At 40.5% G+C, this 26,610-nt stretch overlaps 1 protein-coding gene across 1 annotated transcript in view; it reads left to right on the forward strand.

Annotated features, from left to right (window-relative positions):
• ush2a (Usher syndrome 2A (autosomal recessive, mild)) overlaps window positions 1-26,610 on the forward strand; it is a 985,309-nt gene that overhangs the window by 122,868 nt on the left and 835,831 nt on the right. Inside the window, 5 exon segments of the mRNA XM_060830996.1 lie at window positions 1,643-1,779; window positions 21,420-21,476; window positions 21,478-21,596; window positions 22,232-22,366; window positions 26,238-26,367. Of these exon segments, the coding sequence (XP_060686979.1) occupies window positions 1,643-1,779; window positions 21,420-21,476; window positions 21,478-21,596; window positions 22,232-22,366; window positions 26,238-26,367 (578 nt within the window).

Below are 26,610 nucleotides of genomic sequence, written 5' to 3' on the forward strand. Positions count from 1 at the left end.
GAGGCGAGGACTCTATTCTCATGTGGCCCTCCTTAGGAAATCTTCGTGTAATTTGTATTGCATTTTGTTGGAGCAGCAGTCCACTATCACATTGTAATGGAGTTGTTCTGTGGATTTTCTGACTAACTTTTTATTTCTGATGTTGCTTCTTAGTTGTTTGAGTCTTGGTGTGATGTAAAAAATGCATTATTAATTTTTAACTTCACTTATTTTACAGTTTCAGGAAGGCAACAACAAATGTTGGACTTGAGGTAAAAATGTGTCTGATATTCATTGGAACAATCACAAATTAGCCAGCACTGGAATATCTGGCAAGATTGCAAGGTCCTAATGCTTGGCTAAACTGTGTTACTTGGCATTTGATTATCTGAACATTCAATTATCCAACAAAATACTTCCTGCCCATATCGTTTGGATGTCCTCTGTAGTGTGAAAACTGATCTTTAGATAAAATATTGAACTGAATCTTTGGTTTTAATACCTAATTCATTTCTGATTGTGTGGAGATTTCTTGAGTGTCTTTCACTATGAGAACAAACAAGTTTTCTCCCCTCATCTGCCAAACTCTTCTTATGAATGACCTACCCTGCTGTTATGGTGTTTCTCAGTCTGATTTTCATCTTATTGTGTGCCATTCCCAGAATGACATTCATCCCTTCTGCCCACCTCACCTCTAAAAGACTGATATTTCAAATCTGCTAGCTTGTTCAAGGATGTAATGTGAACATATCGGAGTAGGGAAAGATAGCACTGTGATTCTTCAAAGGGATTTGGAGATCCTGAATGACTGACTACATCAGAGGATGGCCTTCCTCTTCCTAGCCTCAAGAACATCTAGAGAAAATGTGCTGATCTAGACAACCCTCATTCGATGAATGAATTAAAAGAAAAATCCAAATACCACTCCTCTCCCTTGTATTTCTTAATGGCAAGGTAGGTTTGGGCGGGAACAGGATTGGGAAGAGTCCCTAATGGCAGTGCAGGACATTAGAAAGACAATGTTCCAAGGTTATCAGACACTGCATTGGAAGTTGTGCTGCAGAGGAGGGACGATTCTTCTGTTCACAGGGGCTCAGGAAATCATCCAGGTATCGATTAATAAGTCAGTGGAACCTGATAGCTGTCACAGTGAGTTTCCCTACCTAGACCTAAGGATTTGGCCACATTAGGGCAACAACTTCTATGACCATACACAAATCATCAAGGTCAGTGTGCATCTTCAAATGCCATTTCCTAACAATGGAAACCCTACACTCTTACACTGCTCAATGTACAAAATCTCATGTCTCTTACAGTGCTGACATTCACATCACCTAAGCAGATTTCACCATATTCACTGCCATGCGACTTTGTTTTTGTAAAGAAAGGTGTAGCATATCTAGAATTGACAGCACCTAAATAGCGAATATACACATTGCATAACCTCACTGCCAGCGGATGAGACAGTGATGAGACTGAAACTACCTCTCAGTTCTGGAATGTTCATACTTATCCTCCTCATTTTCCATTTCCACCCGATTGCATAATCATTTTGGTATTACAAACTTCAGGTGATGTAAACATGTACCACTTCCCTACCACAATCCAGAACTTTGAGCTTCTCTTTTACTCTTTACACAAATACTGCAACCTGTTCAGGCAGGGTTAGAAGAGAAGGTGGTAGAAGAGCTGGAAGACAGTGATGAAGAAGATCAGCCCATTCACTCTGACATTTGTAACCAGCCAAGTATTGACTTTGCAAATGCAGATAGGTCACTTAAATCTGGAGTCAATTTTGTTGTAAGCAAAGTTTTGTGTTATGCTTCTTGCCTACATGATATTTGCTTGTCCCTCAATTCTCTCATGCTTCTCTCTTTGAGGAATATTTTAGCATTGCATGAGAGTGCAAAACAGATGATAGTGATCTAATAATCAATGGAAATAAAAATGAATAATGGAAATAAAATAAAAAAATCATCTATAATTGCCCTATGATCACAACTCCACCCTCAGCCTGATTGTGAGTTAGACAGCAGCAAATTAGTACTGCGTCCAAAGGAAAGTCATAAAGCTGATCATTTGTGTTGAAGGTTAGTGATCAAAGAAGACTGTGACACTTAAAAGTCTTGAACATGGACATTCTGAAAGTGAACTTACCGAGGTATAGAAGGTTATAAATAATGTAGATAAAGATAAATTTGTAAAGTTACATCACAATGGCCATTCAAACCAGAATAAATTAGTTTAGGCCCAATGCCAAGAATTTCTTTTCATGACAAATTATTATCACTTAGAACAGGTTTCTAGATGTTGCTAAAGTGGTAAAAGCCCCCATATTGGATACCAGAAAGATGGGAGGAGGGGTCAGTGCAGACACCTCTAGAGCTGTACTGGATGGTTAAATTCATTTATGATTTGAGAAGTCATGCTGCTTAAATAGGTTTTAACTGCCAGAGTAGTGAATTCTGGCACATTGTAGATTGTCTGGAAGCAAAATAGTGTGTATGCTTCATTATTTGGCAATTGCCTTTTTTTTGTCTTGTCTGCAGGTGTGCCTGCTGATCAATGTGACACCATAGCCAATCCATACAAATCCTGTGTGTATAGGAGAACCACATAGAGGGTGATAATGTAAGTTTGTACAAAGACTGAAATTACCATTGAATTACATAAGTTGATTTTAGTTAATATTACAGTCTAAAGTCACAGAGCCCTACAGCTTGGAAACTGACCCTTTGGTCCAACCAGTTCATGCTGAACATAGCCCTCTAAATCTTTGCTATCCAAGTATTTATCCAAATGTCTTTGAAGCACTCCAATTGTACCTGCATCCACCACTTCCTGAAGAAGTTCATTCAACATGTAAACCACCCCCTGTGAATTTCCCCCTCACGTCATTTTCTAAATCTCTTTCCTCTCACTTTAAGAATGGGCCCTCGAATTTGGAAATCCTCCATCCTATGGAAAAGACATCTACCATTAACTCTATCTATATCTCTCATTATTTTGTAAACTTCTATAAGGTCACCTCTCAACCCCCTAAACTATTGTGAAAAATACAGTCCCAGTCTATCTAGCCTTTCTTTGTAACTCAAACCTTCCAGACCCAGCAACATCCTGATAAAACTCTTCTGAACCTTCTCCAGCTTACTAATATGATTTTGTTACGACAGAGGGCAAACCCCTCTGCTAATCTAAACCAGCCAAACAGAAAAGATTCACCCTGTGCTGTAATCTGTTAAAAATTGACAGGCAAAGAGCTATCTCAGAGGTCACTACAGATTTTCCTCTGTCATCTTTTTGATGTTCTGCTGTGCAAGCTTCCTATAGACAGGTACCTTTCAGAAATGATAAAGTGAGGACTGCAGATGCTGGAGATCAGAGCTGAAAAATGTGTTGCTGGAAAAGCGCAGCAGGTCAAGCAGCATCCAAGGAGCAGGAGAATCGACGTTTCGGGCATGAGCCCTTCTTCAGGAATGAGGAAGGTGTGCCAAGCAGGCTAAGATAAAAGGTAGGGAGGAGGGACTTGGGGGAGGGGCGTTGGGAATGCGATAGGTGGAAGGAGATTAAGGTGAGGGTGATAGGCTGGAGAGGTCGGGAAGAAGATTGCAGGTCAAGAAGGCGGTGCTGAGTCCAAGGGTTGGGACTGAGATAAGGTGGGGGGAGGGGAAATGAGGAAGCTGGAGAAATCTGCATTCATCCCTTGTGGTTGGAGGGTTCCTAGGCGGAAGTTGAGGCGCTCTTCCTTCAGGCGTCGTGTTGCCATGGTCTGGCGATGGAGGAGGCCAAGGACCTGCATGTCCTTGGTGGAGTGGGAGTGAGAGTTAAAATATTCAGCCACGGGCGGTTGGCTTGGTTGGTGCGGGTGTCCCAGAGGTGTTCTCTGAAACGTTCCGCAAGTAGGCGGCCTGTCTCCCCAATATAGAAGAGGCCACATCAGGTGCAGCGGATGCAGTAAATGATGTGTGTGGAGATGCAGTTGAATTTGTGATGGATATGGAAGGATCCCTTGGAGCCTTGGAGGGAAGTGAGGGGGTAAGTGTGGCCGCTTGTTTTGCATTTCTTGCGGTTGCAGGGGAAGGTGCCGGGAGTGGACGTTGGATTGGTGGGAGGTGTGGACCTGACAAGGGAGTCGCTGAGGGAGTGGTCTTTCCAGAACGCTGATAGGGGAAGGGAGGGAAATATATCCTTGGTGGTGGGGTGTGTTTGGAGGTGACAGAAATGATGAAGGATGATACGCTGTATCTGGAGGTTGGTGGGTGGTATGTGAGGACCAGTGGGGTTCAATCCTGGTGGTGATTGGAGGGGCGGGGTTCAAGGGCGGAGGAAGTTGAGGAGATGTGGTGGAGAGCGTCGTCAACCATGTCTGAGGGGAAATTGCGGTCTTTGAAGAAAGAGGCCATCTGGGTTGTTCAGTATTGGAATTGGTCCTCCTGGAAGCAGATGCGACTGAGGTGAAGGAATTGGGAATATGGGGTGGCATTTTTACAGGGAGCAGGGTGGGAGGAGGTGTAGTTTAGGTAACTGTGGGAATCGATTGGCTTATTGTAAATGTCCGTGTTGATTCGGTCGCCTGAGATAGAAATGGAGTGGTCTAGGAAGGGGAGGGAGGCGTCTGAGAAAGTCCGGGTAAATTTGAAGTCAAGGTGGGAGGTGTTAGTAAAGTGGATGAACTGTTCAACCTCGTCTTGGGAGCACGAGGTAGCGCCAATACAGTCATCGATGTAGTGGAGGAAAAGGTGGGGAGTGGTGCCAGTGTAGCTGTGGAAGATGGACTGTTCCACATATCTGACAAAGAGGCAGGCATAGCTGGGGCCCATATGGGTGCCCATGGCTACTCCTTTGGTTTGGAGGAAGTGGGAGGATTGGAAAGAGAAGTTGTTCAGAGTGAGGACCAGTTCAGTCAGTCAAAGGAGGGTGTCAATGGAAGGGTACTGGTTGGGTCAGTGGGAAAGGAAGAAGCAGAGGGCTTTGAGGCTTTGAGGGGATGGAGGTGTTCAGGAACAGGATGTCCATGGTGAAGATAAGGCGTTGGGGGCTGGGGAAGCGAAAATCATGGAGGAGGTAGAGGGTATAGATGGTGTCCCGAACGTAGGTGGGGAGTTCTTGGACTAAGGGGGACAGGACCGTGTCGAGGTATGCAGAGATGAGTTCGGTGGGGCAGGAGCAGGCTGAGACAATGGGTCAGCAGGGGCAGTCAGGTTTGTGGATTTTGGGCAGGAGGTAGAAATGGGCGGTGTGGGGTTGTGGGACGATGAGGTTGGAGGTGGTGGATGGGAGATTCCCTGATGTGATGAGGTTATGGATGGTCTGGGAGGAGATGGTTTGGCGGTAGGAGGTGGGGTCATGGCCAAGGGGGCAGTAAGAGGAGGTGTCCGCGAGCTGGCGTTTAGCCTCAGCAATGTAAAGATCGGTGCGCTAAACTATCACCGCACCTCCCTTGTCTGCCGGTTTGATAGTGAGGTTGGGGTTGGAACGGAGGGAGTGGAGGGCTGTACGTTGCGAGGGTGAGAGGTTGGAGTGGGTGAGAGGGGTGGACAGGTTGACAGGTTGAGGCGGTTAATGTCACGGCGGCAGTTGGCTATAAAGAGATCGAGGGCGGGTAAGAGGCCAGCATGGGGTGTCCAAATGGATGAGGTGTGTTGGAGGCAGGAGAAGGGGTCCTCCCACGAGGATGTTGAACAGTTCATCCACTTTACTAACACCTTCCGCCTCGACCTCAAATTTACCTGGACTGTCTCAGACTCGTCCCTCCCCTTCCTAGACCTCTCCATTTCTAACTCGGGTGACCGACTCAACATGGACATTTACTATAAGCCGACCGACTCCCACAGTTACCTAGATTACACCTCCTCCCACACTGCTCCCTGTAAAAACGCCATCCCATATTCCCAATTCCTTCGCCTCCGCCGTATTTGCTCCCAGGAGGACCAATTCCAATACTGAACAACTCAGATGGCCTCTTTCTTCAAAGACCGTAATTTCCCCCCGGATGTGGTCAGCGATGCTCTCCACCGCATCGCCTCCACTTCCCGCTCCTCCGCCCTTGAACGCCACTCCTCCAATCGCCACCAGACAGAACCCCACTGATCCTCACCTACCACCCCACCAACCTCCAGATATCGTGTCATCCTTTGTCATTTCCGCCACATGCAAACAGACCCCACCACCAGGGATATATTTCCCTCCCCTCCCCTATCAGCATTCCAGAAAGACCACTCCCTCATGTGCTGCTAGCTGTTTCAGCCAATTGTTACATTGCTACCTTGTACCAGACTCTCTCTGTTTTGTCCTTGCTCGCTTTCAACTCTCTTAAAGGGACAGTAACTCTACACCTTCATAACACCTCCACCCTTAAGAAAAAAAATGAACCATCATAATGAAAAGATGGCTTCATTTTTTGTTTTCTCTCCTGCTTAAGCACAATATCATGACATACATATGACTTTAATCTAAGTTTATATTAACTTCTTCCAACATAAATATAACATTGAATAGATATCAATCTTATCTATATTTTACCAGTTAAATCCATCTGCAATTACACTCTTACTACTTGCAACATATACAAGTTGTGAATTAGAAGTCTGTAACATAAGACTCCAATGAAATAGTCGCATATTCTTGTCTTTAAAGCATTCCAAGAATGCAAGATAATTGTGATCCGTGTGCACAACCTTCTCCGACACATTGTTCATGATATATGCACTAAAATGTTATAAGACCAGCACCAAACTCAATAGTTCTTTTTTGATTGTGGAGTATTTTTTCAGGTGGATGTCGAGTTTCTTTGAAAGGTAACCAACTGGCAGTTCAATCCCATCATCATCTTCCTGTAGCAGGATAGCTCCAATTCCTATGTTACCAGCATTGATGGCAACTTTAAAAGGTTTTGAAAAGTTTGGTGTAGCTAAAACTGGTTTGATGGTTAATATTGATTTCAAACGGTTGAATGCCTCCTGGCATTGCTCTGTCCACTGAAACTTTGTATTCTTCTTCAGCAAATTGGTTAAGGGTGCCACGACACTGTCAAAGTTTAGAATCTGCTTAATCCCAAGAATCGAAGCACCTCTTTCTTCAAGGTTAGTTGTGGAAATTCTTTGATGGCTTTTGTCTTTGCGTTCCATGGGGTCAACGTTTCATGACCGATGTTATGTCCGAAGAACATCACCTCTGCTTTTGCAAATTCAGTTTTGTTTAAATTTATTACCAGTTGTGCTTCTCGTAGACATTCAAAGAGCTTTGCCAACTGTACAATGTGATCTTTCCAGGACTTATTAAAGATCACTACATTGTCCACATAGACTGCACAGTTTATTAACCCCACCACAACTCTGTTCATGAGTCTTTGGAATGTGGCAGGTGCGTTCTTCATTCCAAAGGGTATCACTTTAAATTGATATAGCCCATTTGGGGTTACAAACTCAGAGATTTCTTTCGCCGTCTTTGATAAAGGTACCTGCCAGTAACTTGGAGATGTAACTGGCTTGTCCAACTTTCCTGATACAGTTCTCCAAACTCAGAATTGGAGATGAGTCTGATTTTGAAATGGCGTTGACTTTTCGATAGTCCACGGAGAATCGTTGAGTCCAGTCCAGCTTGGGAACTAAGACAATTGGCAAACTCCACTTGCTCTGGCTTGGTTCAATGACATCCTTGTTGAGCATGGCCTCCACCTCCATTTGGACCTGCCAGGCTTTGAAAGGATTAAGATGATAGGGGTGTTGTTTTATCGGAGCATTATTCCCTACACCTACTTCATGTCTACATTAGTCCTCCCCATCTAATTCTTACACATATCCTTATACTGCAGTAACAAACCTTTTAACTGTGTTCTATGTGCCTGGGGCAGATAGTTTACTAACCTCTCCCAACCCTCAAGGACTTCTTCATTTTTAAATCTATTTTAAGGCACATCAAAATCACACCATCTTGATTTGATTCTGTGTGGCAGTAACTAACACCTGTTTCTCCAGTTCTTTCTCTCTAGTATAATATAGTTTCAGCATGTATACAGGACATACCTGATACCATTTTTTTCCTATCTGGCATCTTTACAAGGTAATTCACCTGACTCAACTTTTTCTCAGTTTGATACAGACCACGAACCCTGGCTTTACTGGTAACACGTCACCCCTTCGGGAAAGCATCCCAGTCTCATGGTTTTTATCTTCCACCTGCTTCATTCTATGCTGTGCCCTCTTGAGGTGCTAACTCACCTATTTGATTTAATCTCTCCTTCTCTTCCGATATATAATCTAAGTGTGAGATCTCCGACTTTGTACCTGTCAATTTTTAAAAAAATTAATTTCAAAGGACCTTTTATTTCATGCCTGAATATTAACTCAAAGGGATTGAACCAAGTAGATTTTCCAAATCTCTAATGGCAAACAATATGAATGGGATACCTTTATCCCAATCATTCGGGTGATCCTGATAGTATGCTCTCAACATGGTCTTCAAGGTCTGATGCCACCTTTCTGAAGCTCCCTGGGATTCAGGATGATATGCACTGGATTTAGAGTGCTGTATACCTAAGCTATCCATAAACGTCTTTAAACAGCCTAGCAGTAAAATTTGACCCTTGGTACAACTGAATCCTTCTGGGTAGTCCATACCATGTGAAGAAAGCTACCACCTTTCTGGCCTTGAAACTCCAAAATGGAATTGCCTCTGAAAATCTGGTAGCCATATCCATTTTTGTTAACAAGTACTGGTTGCCAATTTTAGTTCTGGGGAGGGGACCTACATAATCAGTTAGAAAAGGAATTGTTCAAATACAGGAATTGGCAACAAAGGTGCTGGTTTTATTACCGCCTGTGGCTTACCAACAAGTGAGTACTGGAGATGCTGGAGATTAGAGCCAAAAGTGTGGTGCTGGAAAAGCACTGCCAGTTAGGCAGCATCCGAGGAGCAGGAAGATCGATGTTTCAGGCAAAAGCCCTTCATCAGGAATGAAGGGAATTCATTCAGAATATGCATTAAGAATGAAGGGAAGTCCTGATGAAGGGCTTTTGCCTGAAATGTTGATTTTCCTGTTTCTCGGATGCTGCCTGACTGACTGTGTTTTTCCAGCACCATGCTCTTGCCTTATCTACCATTCAGCATGCATGACATATACGGCAAAAGTTAACCACATCCTTGTGCATTCCAGACCAATAAAAATATTTTTGTACCTTAGCCTGAGTCTTTTGTACCCCTAGATGACCTCCTATAAGTAGTTCATGTGCTACCCGTAACACCTCCTGTCCATATGCTACCGGCAACACAATCTGTGCACTTTGGCCCATTTCTCCTCTGCACTAACCTGCCGTGGTCTCTATTTCCATCTTAGGATTCTATCTTTCAGGTAATAACCCTCAGGAATATTCTCTGCCTCCTTTTCGGAGTATGCATCCAAGTATATATCTTTCATTGTCTTGTCTTTCTGTTGCAAGTCCCTTAACCTTTCAGGACTAAATACTTCTGTCAGACCATCTGCCTGTTTCGGTTTTTCCTGCACCATTACGTCAAACAGGATGACCGTTAACTTCATCTTTCTCTTTAGTTCTCATTTCATGCTGTGACTTATGATAGTGGGACCTGGTTACTACATAGTCTGGAAAAATACCAGGATAGTTCTGTTTTAACTCCTCAGTTTCTTGGTCTTCCTTGGGTTTCTCCACAACAAGGGGTGTCACTCCCACTTTGGACCCTGCTAAATCATTCCCAACAACAAATTGAATTCCTGGAACTGACACCGTGCAATCACTCCCACTGCAACTTTTCCAGTCTTGAGTTGGCACTCCAACCTGATCTTACATAGGGAAATGCTAACTTTCTTTAATCTATCCCACAAATTATCAAATTCTTGGGTAACAGATCAGAAAGAGTGCAAATTTGCTCATCTCTTACTATTAGCGACTGCTTAGATCCTGTACCTCTCAAAATTATAACTTCTTTCCTGGCTCCGCCTGGTCTTTCTGAGTAAACTTTACCCACAGAGGCAAATTCTTTATGTCAATCAGGTACTAACTCCATATCCAGCACCTGCCTAGGCTGTGCACTCTCCTGCAGCTCCTCAGCTCTTCTTGGGGTTTCCGTTACTACTTTCACTAATGCCACTGGCTTAGCTTCTTTACTACATCTGGTCCCACAGTGCCCTTCTTTAATGACCAGCTCTGTGACTATATGTGTCCCACTTTACCATAGTAGAAATACCTGAGGCTTTTCACCTCTTTTCCACCCTCTTGGGCTCCTTTTTTATTTTGTGGTAAATTCTTTCCAGTGTTCTCTACTCTTTGTTTCAGAGTGTAAAATCTCCACATCTCCCAATTTCTATTCCTCACAGGATAAAGTTCTGGCCGGAAGCTTGCCTTATGCACCAACACGTTTTCATCTATTAATTTTGCTGCCCTTCTCACTCCCTGAACTTTCTGTTCCTCCACATGAATTTTTACCATCCCTGGAAGTAAGTTTTTAAACTTCTCCAGCAGAATAATCTCCCTTCGAGCCTCGTAGGTCCTATATATTTTTAAAGGACACACCCATCTGTCAAAATGACTATGTTTAATTCTTTTGAACTCAACATAAATCTGACTTGTTTCCTTCTTTATGATTCTGAACTGCTGTCTATATGCTTCTGGTACCAATTCATAAGCACTTAAAATAGCCTGTTTGACCACTTCATTATCTCTTGACACCTCATCTGACAGCACTGCAAATACCTCACTACCTCTGTCTACCGGTTTAGTTTGAACTAGCATTACCTATAAATCCTCAGACCACTCCATCTGCCTAGCCAATTTTTCAAATGAAATAAAGAAGGCTTCAACATCTTTCTCATCAAAATGTGGCAGAGTTTTGACATACTTATTATATACACACACACATATATATATATCACTATGTTCTCTTTTAATCTTCATCATGTTAACTTGAGTTTGCTGACTAACTTGCAACTTCTCAAGTTCAAATTCTTTCTCTTTTTGCTCAGCTAAGAACCTTATCTCTCTTTTTAATCTTCTAACTCCATTTTCCTCAGCTGTAATTTAAGTTTTTCTACCTCTCTTGCACTTGTCTGTTTCTCTGACATACCAAAGTGTTTGAGTAACTCCTTCATAATTTCAGCTTTACGTGTGTCCTTGGTTAAACCAACTTGTTGCTGACTTGGCAGTTCTCCCCCTAACTGCTCAAAATGTCTGTTTTTATATCCCAAAACATTATTCCCATTGGTTTTAATATTATCAAAATACTAAATTCAAATTTGATTGGATTTTCATATCTTGAGGCATAAATTAAACTGATTGGCTAGAATTTGAATTTGTTTTTGTATCATGGCAACCTCATCTGCTGCTATCTGTTTCAACCAAGTGTTGCATTGTTACCTTGTTCCAGACTCTCTGCACTTTGTCCTTGCTAGCTTTTCAACACCCTTAAATGTACAGTACCTCTACAATTTCATAACACTTTCTATGACTAGGCAACCAGAACTGGACACAGTATTCTAGAATTGGCCTCAGCAATGTCCTGTACAACCTCAACATGATTCTATTCTTGAAGATCAGGCTATAACATCTTGGATACTAAGTTGTAGGTGAAGAATAAATAAGCATGTAATCTTTGCAATAAATTGGCTTAACATGATCTGCCTGTTGAAATTGTGAATTAATATTATTGAATCACTCGAGTGATTGATCTGAACAATTAAAAGATACTGTTCCTGCATGGAGCAAATTTTAAGAGAAAGGTTGCATGGTCTCTTAAAGTTCATCAAAAAGAAAATTAGGGAATACAAATGTGGGCATCTCAGTTTCATGAAAAATGACCATACCAACACACAAATTAGAAACAGAGTTAGACCATTCAGCCACTCAAACCTGTTCCACCATTCAGTAAGATAACAGATGTTCTGTTGGTGTTCTGAATTCTACATTCCCACCTCCCCCCAATAACTTTAGATTCTTGTTTGACAAAGAAATCAATTCACCTCTGCCTTAAAAGTATTCAATAACCCTGTCTAGATTAGACTGGTGCTGGAAAAGCACAGCAGGTCAGGCAGCATCTGAGGAGCAGAAAATCGACATTTCGGGCAAAAGCCCTTCATCAAGAATCCTGTGCCCATTGCTTTCTGTGGCAAGCTTCCAAAGTTACACAATCCTCTGAAAGAAATACATTTCTCCTCATTCATGCCCTCAAAAAGAACAACTCCTCATTTTTATACATTGCTCCCTCGTTCCAGACTAGAGGAAATGCCTTTTACATATCTGTTTTGTTACGATCATTCAACACCTTATATAATTTAACAGGTTATGCCTCACTCCTTTAAACTCCAGTGAAAATAAACAGATCCTGTCCCATATTTGCAATTTCAATTTCATAAACTTCTTCTGAACTATCCTCAGTACATTCATGTTCTCAAAAGAGACTAAAACTGCAAACTACAGGTGAAATGTGCTCTCAGTCATCTCCCATATAACTGCAGCATAACATTCTAATTTTTGTGTTCAATCATCTTGTAATAATGGATAATCTTCCATTAGCCTTTTTAATCATTGTAGCTGCATCTTAACTTGTTGTGACTCATATTTGAGAACACTTAAATCTCTCTGCATTCTGGAACTCTGCAGTTATTCTCCATTTAAATAACACTCTGTTTTATTTATCTTTCCTGTAGTAGTGAACATATTCATATTTTCCAAAATTATGCTCCAACTGTCATATTCAACCTATCAACCTGCCTGGGGACTTAACCTATCTAGATTGGCCAGCATTCTGTATTATGTCACCTTCACAACATATTTTCTGACCTGTTCTTGTGTAGTCTGTAAATGTAACCACCATGTCTTGTCTTTGATACCCTTATTTAAGTCCTTGGTAAATACTAGAAAGAATTGAAGGTCCAGAATAGACCTTTGCAGCATCCCATTGGTTACATGCTGCCAATCTGAAATAGAGGCATTTATGCATACTCTGTTTTCTGGCAGACAACGGCCAGTCTTCTTTCTATATGAGTATGTAACTATCTAAACTATGAACTCCTACTTTGCACAGTATCCTTTTAGGTGGAATCTTGTCAGCAACAGAGGCCTGTTTGTCATGTTCAAAGATCAGACTGTTGATCTCTTACATATGTTATTGTGGCCTATCATGCATCCTTTTATGCAGCGACCACTAAATTCCATAGAGCATTTGGGACATGACAAACATGGACCGGCTGTCTGTTTCTATCTCCCGTGGAGCAGTTATGTCACCAGAATCCCAGCAGGGTTGTTGTAATTCTTTGTAATAAGCCAGAATATATACTCCGTCGATTATAGAATCAAAAGGAAGTAGGAAGATAGGAGTCATTTGTGACGAGATATTTACTCAAGGAAAAAGCCCTGGCACAAATTATGCTGCCAACATTAAATGACACACATTTCTGACATGATAATAGGAGTAAATGGTAGCTGTATGATGATATGATTTTGGAGGCTAGAAAAGAGTAAACTTTAAAATAGTAAAAGACAGAGTGTCAGGAACAGTGCAGGAGACAAAAGTGAGAGGGTGATCATCGTCCAAGTTTAGAGTCCTCTGAGTGATAGGCTCTTACTGTTGTGATGCTGGATATAATTGAAAGGCATCCCATATGTAAGACACAAGTATTTATTTTTGTTTTGAAGCTGTAAGGATCTCCAGTTAAGTGTGAAACATTCTGTAACAAGTACTGGAAGTTATATTAACACTGTTGTTCAGGGAAGAGGGGAGGGAGAAAACATCAGTTATTGGGGAAATTGCCAGGATCTATTATTTAGAAATCTTGGCAATACTATAATAAAATTAAAAGAATTATAATCAGGTAAAGCCAACATGGTTTTATGAAAGGAAAATTCTGTTTGACAAAACTGAGAATTTTTGAGACTGTAACTAGCAGCGTTGATAAAGGGGAAATCAGTCAATTTAGTATGTTTATTTGATTTGATTCTCTCCCATATGGAAAGAGGCCATCTGGCCCAATATGTCCACACCAAACCCCCGAAGAGTAACTCTCCGAGACCCATTTCCCTCTGACTAATGCACCTAACACTATGGGCAATTTAGCATGGCCAATTCATCTAACCTGCACATCTTTGGACTGTGGGAGGAAACTGGAGAACCTGAAGGAAACCCACACAGACACAAGGAGAATGTGCAAACTCCCCACAGACAGTCGCCCAAGGCTGGAATTGAACCTGGGTTGCTGGTGCTGTGAGGCAGCAGTGCTAGCCACTAAGCCGCTGTGCTGTCCCAAATGCATTTGATAAAAGAATTTGATAAGTTGACAAATGAAAGATAAACACATAAGAAAAGGGCTAATGGAGGTGAGGTTAATATATTAGTATGGATAGAGGTTTGTTTAATTGATTGGAACCAGAGTTGGGTTAAATGGGGCAATTGGCAATCAAGTTGGCAGGCTTTGACTAGTGCAGTGCTGGCATACCAGTTATTTAGAATTTACATTAATGACTTGGATCAAGAAAGCAAGGGTAATGTATTTAAATTTTCTGATGATATACAGCTAAATGGAAATATTAACTCTGAGAAGGACACTTATTGGTGCAAAGAAATGCAGACTCCTCAAGGAGTGGAAGCAAAATTCCAGATGGAGTATAATGGGGGGATATGTCAGGTTATACACTTGTTCATAAGGTTGGAGAAGCAGCGTTTTTAAAAATGGCTGAGGTTTCTGAATCTTGCTGTTAAAAGGGATTTGCTATGTTCCTTTTATGAGCACATCCAAGTTAGCAAGCAATTACACCAAGCAATGAGAAAACCAATGAAATGTTGCACATCACACAACACCAGGTTATAGTCCAACAGGTTTAACTGGAAGCACTAGCTTTTGGAGGACCGCTCCTTCATCAGGTGGTTCATCAAGACAACCACCTGATGAAGGAGCGGCACTCTGAAAGCTAGTGCTTCCAATTAAACTTGTTGGACTATAACCTGGTGTTGTGTGATTTGTAACTTTGTACACCCCAGTCCAACACCAGCATCTCCAAATAATGAAATGTTGGCCTTTATTGCAAAGGGTTTAGAGTACAATAATAAGGAAGTCTTGCTAAAATTGTACAGGGCTTTGGAAACACCACATCTTGAGTATATCGAAAACGTTTTGTCTCAGTATGTAAGGAAGAATAGATACAGTTTGGAGGCGGTAGAACAAAGGTTCATTGTATTGATTCCTGGGAAAACAGGGTTGTCTGTGATCAGAAACTGAGTATGTTGGGCCTATGTTGCCTGAGATTTAGAAGAATGAGAGGCAATTTCATTGAAATAGATGAAGTTCTGTATGAACTTGACAGGATAGACATTAAGAAGCTATTTCCTGTTGCAAGAGAATCTACAATTTGTGGACAGTCTTTAGGACAAGGGGTGATTATTTAGCACTAGAATGAGAAGAAATTTCTTCACTCAAACGACCATAAATCTTACAAATTCTGAATGCAAGAGTGTTCTGGATTATACATATTTGAATATGTTTAAAACGAGAAAAACAGATGTTTGGTCTGCTAGGAATCAAAAGATATGAGGAGCAGCCAAAAAAATGGAATTGAGACTGAAATCAACCATGATCATTTTTAGTGAGAGAAAAGGTTTGGTGGGTTGTATGGTCTACTCCAGCTCTCTTTCTTAAATGTTCTTATTGTTTTCTAATAATATACTCATTAATATTCTTGCCAAGTACATGAAGCATTTTTCCTCTGCTCTGTTCATTGTATAACTAGGACATTGGAAAAGGTAGCTCTATCTCTCAACAGACAACCTTATATTCATTTTCCCCTTCAAATAACAGTACACAGAGGATCACTTTACAATGAAGCCAATATGGTAATGTCAAGAAATCAAACATTTATCTGCATCATTCCATGCTGCTGTACATCAAATAATCAGAATAAAGGACCTTTGAATTTTAGGATGGTCACAGGATTGAAAGTGGCTGCATATGTGAAATTGATTATTTCCTCTAAACTGGGAAAGCTGATACACGAGTACACTTGTGCTGTATTAGTCTGTTTGTTCAGTCAGTTAATTGAATATTAATGACAATTTGGACCACACAAAATGTATAACCTCAGTTCTATAGTAGTGCACAATAAAGTGACTGTAGCGACATTTGTTTCCCATTTTGGTTGGAATGTATTCTTCCATACTTCAAGAAAGGGAATAGGGATAATCCTAGAATTAGAGACCAGTCAGTCTTATGTCTGTAGTGGGCAAAGTGTTGGAAAGGATTCTGAGAGAGAGGATTTATGATTTCTTGGAAAACCATAGTTTGATTAGAGATAGTCAGCATGACTTTGTGAGGGCAGTTCATAACACACAAACCTTATTGAATTTTTTGAGGATGTGACAAAACATGTTGATGAAGGTAGAGCAGTGGATATGGCGTACATGGATTTTAGTAAGGCATTTGATAAGGTTCCCCATGGTGAGCTCATTCAGAAAGTGAGGAGGCATGGGACACAGGGAAATCTGTTGACTGGGTACAGAATTGGCTGGCCCACAGAAGGCTGAGATGTACAAGATGTTGAGAGGCATAGCTAGACTGGATAGCCAGAGACATTTTTCCATGATGGAAATGTCTATCACAAGGGGGCATAATTTTAAGGTAATTGGAGGAAGGTTTAGGGGAAGGCAGAGGGTGGTGGTAGATGCAAAGTATTCAGCCTGGAGCTCGGTGACCAGTGATGTTCTGCAGGGATTGGTTCTGGGACCTCTGCTCTTTGTGATTTTTATAAGTGACTTGGATGAGGAAGTCGAAGGATGGGTTAATAAGTTTGCCGATGACACGAAGGTTGGTGGAGTTGTGGATAATGTGGAGGGCTGTTGTAGGGTTCAACAGAATGTAGAACTGGGCTGATAAGTGGCAGATGGAGTTCAACCTGGAAAAGTGTGAAGCCATTCACTTTGGAAGGTTAAATTTGAATTCATAATAAAGGGTTAAAGGCAGGATTCTTGGCAAGGTGGAGGAACAGAGGGATCTTGGGGTCCGTGTCCATAGATCCCTCAAGGTTGCCACCCAAATTGATAGGATTGTTAAGAAGGCGTATGGTGCATTGGCTTACATTAGAGGGGGATTGATTTTAAAAGCTGCGAGGTTATGCTGCAGCTCTGTAGAGCCATCGTTAGACTACACTTGGAATACCGTGTTCAATTCTAATTGCCTTATCATAGGACAGATGTGGAAGCTTTAGAGAGGGGGTGCAGAGGAAATTTACCAGGATGCTGCCTGGACCGGAGGGCATGTCTTATGAAGAAAGCTTGAGGGAGTTAGTGCTTTTCTCATTGGAGCGAAGAAGGATGAGAGGTGACTTGACTGAGATGTACAAGATGTTGAGGGGCATAGCTAGAGTGGATAGCCAGAGACATTTTCCCATGATGGAAATGTCTATCACAAGGGGTCATAATTTTAAGGTAATTGGAGGAAGGTTTAGGGGAGATGTCAGAGGTAGGTTCTTTATACAAAGAGTAGTGGGTGCATGGAATTCACTGCCAGCAGTGGTAATAGAGTCAGATACATTAGGGACATTTAAGTAACTCTTGGATAGGCACATGGAAGATAGTACAATGAAAGGTATATAGTTTGCCTTATCTTAGAGTAGGATAAAAAGCTGGCACAACATCGAGGGCCAAATGGCCTGTACGGTGCTGTACTGTTCTCTGTTCTATGTACTATGTTCATACCCTTCATGCCACCCGGCACCTTTGATGTTCCCTCTCCATGCCAACTCAACTAAAATTCCTATTTGGAATTCATCAGGGTTAGTGCTGACAGAAAATAATTTCAATTTATCATGTCACTGTTGAAGCAATGAAGCCTTCAAAACCCCTTCAACTAATCTTTTATAAAAAGAGACATTTCACTGAAATGCTTGATCCTCTATGTGAACAAACATTTCCATTCTTTAAGCAATTACAACTCCCCATCAAAACGCTCACTTGATAGGACCCCAATGAAAGTGATATTTTGAGAAACCAGTCATATAGCAGGATAGCTGAGATACCCAACACTGTTTTTCTTTAACTTCACACATTATTTGAACAGTTCCTTGACAATCTTTGGCAATCCCAATCTTCATTTTACTGCTTCCACGAGATTGTCAACAATGCTATGAAGTAGTATTTGCTCAGCAATAACCTATTCATTGACGGTCTATTTGGTTTCACCGGGATCATTCCACCGCATACCTTATTGCTGCTTTGGTCAAAACATGGATAATAGTGCTGAACTCCAGTAGGCAAGTGAGACTGACTGCCCTTGATATCAAGTTGGTATTTGACTGTGTTGAATTAAAGAACCCAAGCAAAACTGAAGTCAATGGGAATTGGGGCACATTTTTCACTGGTTGGAATAAAATCTAGCCTAATAAAGATGGTTGTGGTTCTTGGACATCAGTCTATTCAGCTCTGGGAAATTACTGCAGGAGTTCCTCCAGAATGTGTCCTTAGCCCAATTATCTGTTGCTGCATGATCAATGACCCACTTTCCAATATAAGGTCAGAAGTGAAGATGGTCATTGATGTTTTCACAATCATCAGCACTATTCATGACTCTTCAGATATTGAAGCAGCTTGTATTCAAATGCAGAAGACCTAGAGAACATTTAAGCTTGGTCTGATAGGTAGAAAATACAATTTGTGCCTCACAGAAACTAGGCAATGACCATTTCCAACAAAAGAGAACCTAACCAGCTCTCCATGACAATCAATGGAGTTACTTTTGCTGAATCCCACACTATTTTGAATGCACCAGCCATCAAAATAATATCAACAGATCGGCATTCTGTGGTAAATCTCATGTCTTTTAAATGTCTGTGTACTTTACACAAAGTGAGAATACTCTTCCCTTGCCTTGAGGGTTGCAGCTCCAACAACACTCAGGACGATTGACTTCCTTCAAGACGTAACATCCCATTGAATTGGCCCTTAATCTACCGTCTACAACATTCACTCCATTTGCCACTGACATGCAGTGACAGCAATGTGAACTATTTAGAAAGTGTATTGCAATAACTCATCAAGTCTCCAACAACAGTATCTTCCAAAACTGCCACCTCTGCCACCTAGATGAACATGATTTGGAGATGCCGGTGATGAACTGGGTTGGACAAAGTTAAAAATCACACAACACCAGGTTATAGTCCAACGGGTTTAATTGGAAGCACACTAGCTTTCGGAGCGATGCTCCTTCATCAGGTGAGAGTGGAGGGCTTGATCATAACACAGAATTTATAGCAAAAATTTGCAGTGTGATGTAACTGAAATTATACTTTGAAAAAATGATTGTCTGTTAAGCCTTTCATCTGTTAGAATACAGTGATAGTTTCACTTCTTTCATGTATAAATCACAAAACCTTTTTTTAAAGATGCATTCTCGGGTTAGCTGTTAACAATGGTGATAGCTAGACAATATGTTGAAGGTGTTAGCCCCCTGTGTTCTCTGTCTAAGACCTGATGTTTAGATTGATTCTTACCTAAAAAGTGAGATAACAGAGTTTTACGTAAATTCATGCAGTTTTTGAGCTCAGAGTTCTACATAAATGTATGCAGTTTTTGAGCAAAGTGCAATGTAACTCTGTAAGTACAAATTCTCCACACAAAATATATGTGTGCATGTGGGTCTTTGTCTGTGTGTGTGTGTGCCTGTCTGGGATGGGAGTTGTGAGTGTGAGAAAGTGTGTGTGTGTGTGTGTGTGTGTGTGTGTGTGTGTGTAGTGAGTGCAGAGTGTCTTAAGTCTGTGACGGGGTGCATGTGGGAGTGTGGGTGTCTGTGTGCGCGTCTGTGTGTACCTGTGTCTGTGTGTATGTGAGAGTGTGTGTGTGTGTGTGTGTGTGTGTGTGTGTGTGTGTGTGTGTGTGTGGTGCAATGGTGATCACCTGTAACGTGACATGAACCCAAGGTCCCAGTTGAGGCCCTCCCTATGGGTACCGAACTTAGCTATCAGCCTCTGCTCGGCCACTTTTCTCTGCTGCCTGTCCCGAAGTCCACCTTGGAGGATGGTCAGCCGAAGGTCCGAGGCTGAATGTCCTGGACCACTGAAGTGTTCCCGTACTGGGAGGGAACCCTCCTATCTGTTGATTGTTGTGTGGTGCCCATTCATGCATTGTCATGGCCTTTGCTCGGTTTCCCCAATGTACCATGGAAATTGTGAAGAGGGTTGGAGGAGCGGGGGACATGAGTGTATATAGATGTAAATTGTTGAAGGTGGTAGGACAGATTGAGAGAACAGTTAAATGCGGTATGGACTGTAAAAGGAAAGAAGTTATGTTAATCAGGTGTAAAACACTGGTTTGACCTCAAGTGAAGTGCAGCATCCAGTTCTGGGCATCCCACTTTAATGAGGATGTGAAGTCTTTTGAAAAAAATTCATCAAGATGGCTCTTCAGACAAGGATCTTCGGTTACATAGATAGGGGAGACAATGGCCAAGTGAGATTGTCATTGGACTATTAATCAAGAGACCTAGATAACATTCTGGGGACCTGGGTTTGAATCCTACTATGACAGATGGTGTACTTTGAATTCAATGTAAATCTGGAATTAAGAGTTGAATGATGGCCATGAATCTGTTGTCGATTGTCGGAAAAACCCATTTGATTCACTGATGTCCTTTAGGGAAAGCAACTGCCATCCTTACATGGACTTGCCTACATATGACTTCAGGCCCACAGTAATGTCATTGACTCTAGACAATTAGGGGTTGGCAGTAAATGCTGACCTAGCCAGCAGTGCCCTTATCCCGTGAATGAATTCTAAAAAAAAGATAGAATAGAATGGTGGGGATTGTTGTCTTTGGAGAAAGGAAGGCTGAGAGGAACTGTGTTAGAGGTATTCAAAATGATAAGGTATGTGTATTGGTAAGGAGGAGATATTCCCATTGATGGAAAGCTTAAGAAGCTTTCTTATATAAAGTAATGCTACCTGTCCCAATTAAAGCAGCATTCACAGCTTTTATGGGGAAGGCTTCCAACTGGAACTATATACCTTCCATGGTAGATCTTGGATTCAATGGAAACAGTAATCATGAGTGATGTAAGCAGACTGCTGACTCACTGTCACCCATTATACATTACCACACACAAAGTCAAGATCTACCCCATATGTATTCAAAAACATGCTAGTTATATTTGTTGCCTATTCAACTCTTGATTGCAAAAATGTGCATATTAGTTTTATATGAGAATCATTTTCTAATGTATGAATTTTGCTAAGCAGAAATTGATTTTTCTGATATTTATGCACTGAGAGTTTATTATTTAAGGAGTGTGTGGTTGTCAAGTGAGTGTTAGAAAGAGAAACATTACAAAGTTTAACTCCTAATGTTGAAAAATAAAATTTTACAACTGCTAAAAACCTGTACAAGAATTTGTATTCTGCTACTTTGTACTGTTTATTTTCTAATGTCATCAATAACTTGTTTTTTTGAGCACTGTCAGCCACTCTTCATTGACAAGCCTTTCCATCAAGGTGAACTGATTCATGCTTAAACCACATAAACCTTGCCAGTGCTATGATCAGGCCATCAGCTGCCACCATAACACTTTAACAGATCCATTCTCTCATGACTATTTCCAAGATGGTGGTGGAATTTGTGATAACTGTCAACATTGCTGGTAAATATACTTGCTGAATATTATTGTATATGTTTGAGTTTATCAAAGGCAAGCATGCAATATGAACATGGTACATTGACTGTTAAGAATGCTGAATATCAGGGTTATTTTAGTAATGTAGTATAATATATGAAAGAAAGAAAACTTTCATGTACCAAAACAATTCTATTACTGTAGCAGCAGTTATGACTCACTGCATGTGATTATCATGTCACCATCTGCAAACTTAGCTGTTCTTTAATCAGTTCCTGATGATTAATGCTGTACAAAGTTTGTTGTTCTAATGGTGTAGTGTGTGTTGACCTGTTACTATTCAGTTTTGTATTAGTGAGTATGTTCATATGCCTATGATGTTTTACTTAGTGAACTCCTACCTTATTCAGATTTCCAAGGGGGAATGTGCATGGACATTATTTGCTTTCCCATCTTGTTCTTTTGCAATAACACCTCAAATCACTGAACTCACTTTGACAAACTTCGTAATGATGGCTGGCATTGGCATAGATCATCTATGCAGTTAATTGATTAGTAAATGTTTGCCACATGTGAAGATCTAAACTAATTTAAAGGTGAAATGAAAAGTGCAGTTTCAGAGTTGCTCATGATTTTATTATTAAGTCCAATGGCTTGCAAAGTGGAATCCATGAGGATCCAACGGGCGGCCTGCAGGCTGATCCAAAATGCAAATTCTTGAAGTGCAATGGTGCAATTCATGCTACACAAGCGAATGGCTCAGAATCCCCAATGATCCACTGCTTGTCTTGTTCACAGTACCAGACCAACTCCCATATGCAGGGCATGGATCATCATAAACAAAATTGATGTTACTGTTCCAGTAAACAACTGCAAGGTTGTGTTTTCAATACTGTGGAATTGACAGAAAGAAGGAATAGTGGATGAACTCAAAGTCCACACTGAAACTCTCCAGCATGAAACCATACTTCATTGGTCTCATTGAAAATAATACCATTATTTCCGTTAATTTTGATGAGTTGTTTCACAGTGACTAGCAAAAAGGAAATAGGACTGATGGATAGTTCTCTGGACTTTTTATCTCCCCTAAATGGTCCAATGATGAATAAATTTGAGAATTACTGTTGGAATTACTACTGGAACTTTTTAAAAAATCAGCAAGGGTTTAATAATAGGTGAGAACAGATTAGCTACTTATTGTACATTGCTTTTAACTTACCCTACTATAACTTAAATAAAAAGTCAAGTGGAATGTATCTGACATATGATCTAATATTGGTTTCTTTACATTCTGGCTGAAGTTGAACATTTTTTTAATTTATAAAAAGTATTCTAATTTCTATTGTTGATGTTGTGGTTGTAATATTTATTTGTCAGTTTTGTTACTCACTTTGAAACAATTCAAGGTTTGTAGTTACCACACTATCCAATTAGTCACTAGTTATTTTTCATTTTCATTATTTACTGATCATGTTATGTTAAGCCTTCCTCTAAATTCAACTTTTACCCTCATCAAGGAAATAATCCACTCATCACATTTAGAAAAAAAATTGTACTGCTGTCACTTTGTTTTACTACTTTGTTAATGCAAAGTTGGCAAAGCCACATTTATTGCACATACATTACTGGCTGAGTAAGTGCATTAGAAATGCAGCATTTATTGTGCTAACCCATGGTAGCAGAATACAGAAAACTTTAAGATTGTAATGCATGTCATTCCAAGAGGGTATTGTTGATGACTTGTGAAGATGTTGGAGGTGGTGATGAAAACAGAAGAAGCAGGAAATACTCAATAAGTTTGACAGTGTATGGGGAAAGAGAAACAGAATTAATGTTAACTGTTGAGAAATCAAGAGCTCATTGATCTGAAAAATTAACTTTCTTTAACCTACCATAAGTACTATCAAACTTGGTTATTTCCAAATATTTTATGTTTTTATTTCAGAATACCAACATCCACATTACTTTATTGAAGATGATTTTGATAATACTTGCTTTAAATGTTATAGGAACATAACAACTTCCCAAAATTATTAAGAACAGGAGCAGGCTATTTAGCTCTTCAATCCTGTTTTGTGTTCTGTAAGATCTGTTCCATCCTCTACTTCAATTCTACCTTCCCAGACTATTTTTATATTTCTCAATTCCCTTAGTACCCCAAAACCTATCAATCTCTGTCTTGGATGCACCTGTATTCAATGATCGAGCATGGACAACTTCAGGAGTGGAGAATTCTTTTCATTGAAGGGGCTTAGAATCACAGAGTCATAGAGATTATAGAGCACAGAAACAGACCCTTCAGTCCACCTCATCCATGATGACCAAATATCCTAAATAGATCCGGTCCCATTTGCTAGCACTTGGCCCATATCCCTCTAAACCCTTCTTATTCATATACTCATTCAGATGCCTGTTAAATATTTTAATTGTACCAGTCTCACTTCATAGACGCACCACCCTCTGTTTGAAAGGTTCCCCGTTAGGTCCCTTTTAAATATTTCCCCTCTCACCTTAAACCTATGCCTTCTTGATTTGAACTGCGCCATCCTGGGGAAAAGACCTTGTCTATTTACCCTATCCATGCCCCTCATGATTTTATAAACCTTTATAATGTCACTCCTCAACCTTTGTCGCTGTAGGGAAAATAGCCCCAGTCTAATCAGTCTCTCCCTATTGTTCAAATGCTCCAACCCGACAATATCCTTGTAAATCTTTTCTGAAACCTTTCCTGAAACCTTTCAACTTGCACAAAATCCTTCCTATAGCAAGGAGACCAGAATAGCATATGATATTCCAAAAATGGCCTAAGCAAGGTCCTGAACAGCCACAATAGGGCAGCATGATGGCTCAGTGGTTAGCACTGCTGCCTCACAGCATCAGGGACCCAGGTTCGATTCCAGCCTTAAGTGACCTCTGTGTGGAGCTTGCACATTTTCCCTGTGTCTGTTTGGAATTCCTCTAGAGGCTTCAGTTTCCTCCCACAATCCAAAGATGTGAAGGTTAGGTGGATTGGCCATGCTAAATTGCCCAGAGTGTTCAGGGATGTATAGGTTAGGTGCACAAGTCAGGGGTAAGCATAGAATAATAAGGTAGGGGAATGGATCTGGGTGGGTTACTCTTCAGAGAGTTGGTGCGGACTTGTTGGGCCAAAAGGCCTGTTTCCACACTGTTGGGATTCTATGAACATGAGCTCCCAACTCCTATACTTAATGCACTGACCAATAAAGGAAAGCATACCAAACGTTTTCTTCACTATCCTATCTACTTGCAATTCTGAATTTCTTTTAATGGAGTTCCTTTTCACTCTTATCAGTCCTGAATGACTGATCCTTAATCTGAGACTATGACCTCTAGTTATGGACTACAACAGAAAAAACATATCCAAGCTTCTACTTTGTCAAGCCTCTTAAGAATTAATGGGCAGTTTAATGTTTAAGTATGAACTTCACTGGAATTTTGATCCACTGATCTGTTGGTAGAAAAAGACCTGAATGTTTGGCGATCTGTTTCAATTTTGAATAGTCTCCCATTCCTCAAAATTCAAATAAAAGTAAGTCTGGTCTACTCTATCTTTCTTCATAGCCCAATTTTGTCATGCCAGGATTCCATTGGCTAAATCTTTGTTGCACTCTCTGTAAGAGGAAACCAAAACTGAATGCAGTATTCTGTGTGCAGAATCTCATCCCCTTAATATTTCAAAGCCCTTTCTAATAAAACGTAACATAGCATTTGCCTGTACCTTCACGCTAACACTTTCATATTCATGTATATAGATTATTATTATGAGGTTATTATTATACTCTTAAGAATAAAATGGCAGGGAGATTATAATGGATTACAAACCTGTACTTGTTTCAAAGAATATTGATGTAGATATGACTCACTTTAAAGAGTACACTATTTAAAATCTCTCTGTGAGATGGTGACAAGTTGAGTGGGATTAAAGAAAATCAAAGTTGCTTTCCAAGATAAAAGTTAATATTTGTTAACTCCATAAATCTCATTACGTACCCACTCTTCCATAGCTCAAATCTCTACCATTCCCAGCCACTGTCTACTAATCCCCCTACTGCTACACCAACCTCACCAGCCCCTTTTCACTGCAGTTAGCAAGGAACTCAAACAGAATGGAAGTATAGATTGCGGCCATTCAGCCCATTATGTTGACTCAATATGTAGCCTTTTTCAAACGAGTATGCTATTTATGGAGGCAGAACAGGTGCTGACATCTTATTTAAGTGGCATTAACTGCCCGAGTCCCAGTTTCAGTCTGGATTTTGGCCATCTAATTGGGCATACATTATTTTTGTGTGTTACCTACTTCAGGTCCAAAGTGCTCCACCCAAATCGAATAAATGTCTCTTTTAAGCATGACTCTAGATTCCATCTACACATGTACCTTGCACAATGGTTCAGTGAGGCTACACCCAACCCAAAATGTTCATCAGTAGTTTCAGATCACCACAAGGTGATCTATATTTCCATTAAAAAAATTGAGCTACTATCTCTGTCTGCAATTACCATCTAAAGTATTTTGAGGCAAGCTTTGTGTTTAAACTTTTAACAGAGTTGAGTATTTGCAAACCTTGTGCACTTGAGCATATTTGAATCAAATCTACTTTGAAAGTCTGATTAATCTGTGAACATTGTTCAATCAACTCTTGTAAGAATAAATTGTGAATGGTGTAGAGACTATTTTTACTGAAAAGTAGATGTCTGCCACTCAGCAACTGATGTGTGCAAACCTTGTGATTGCTTACAATCTGGAGTTAGAAATGGGAGCCTCCTGTGTGATCAGGTGGATAATTTTAATAAGTACAAGTATGCTTTTAAAAATTCAATTGAATGGCAATGCAAGCGAGTTACACAGAGAATAGAATTTTGTGCTTAATCAAAATTGCTAAAGTAAATGTTCTCAGAATGTTCTCTAGAGTGATGAGACTGTTGTGACAAATTATGTTGTAATGAGTTTAGTTTCACTGTTTAGTTTTTCATTGAGAATTTTTTTTATGTCAACAAAGTGATGATAGCTAATAATTCT

This window comes from Hemiscyllium ocellatum, chromosome 10 (assembly GCF_020745735.1).
Source record: "Hemiscyllium ocellatum isolate sHemOce1 chromosome 10, sHemOce1.pat.X.cur, whole genome shotgun sequence".
In the NCBI taxonomy this organism is placed as follows: domain Eukaryota; kingdom Metazoa; phylum Chordata; class Chondrichthyes; order Orectolobiformes; family Hemiscylliidae; genus Hemiscyllium; species Hemiscyllium ocellatum.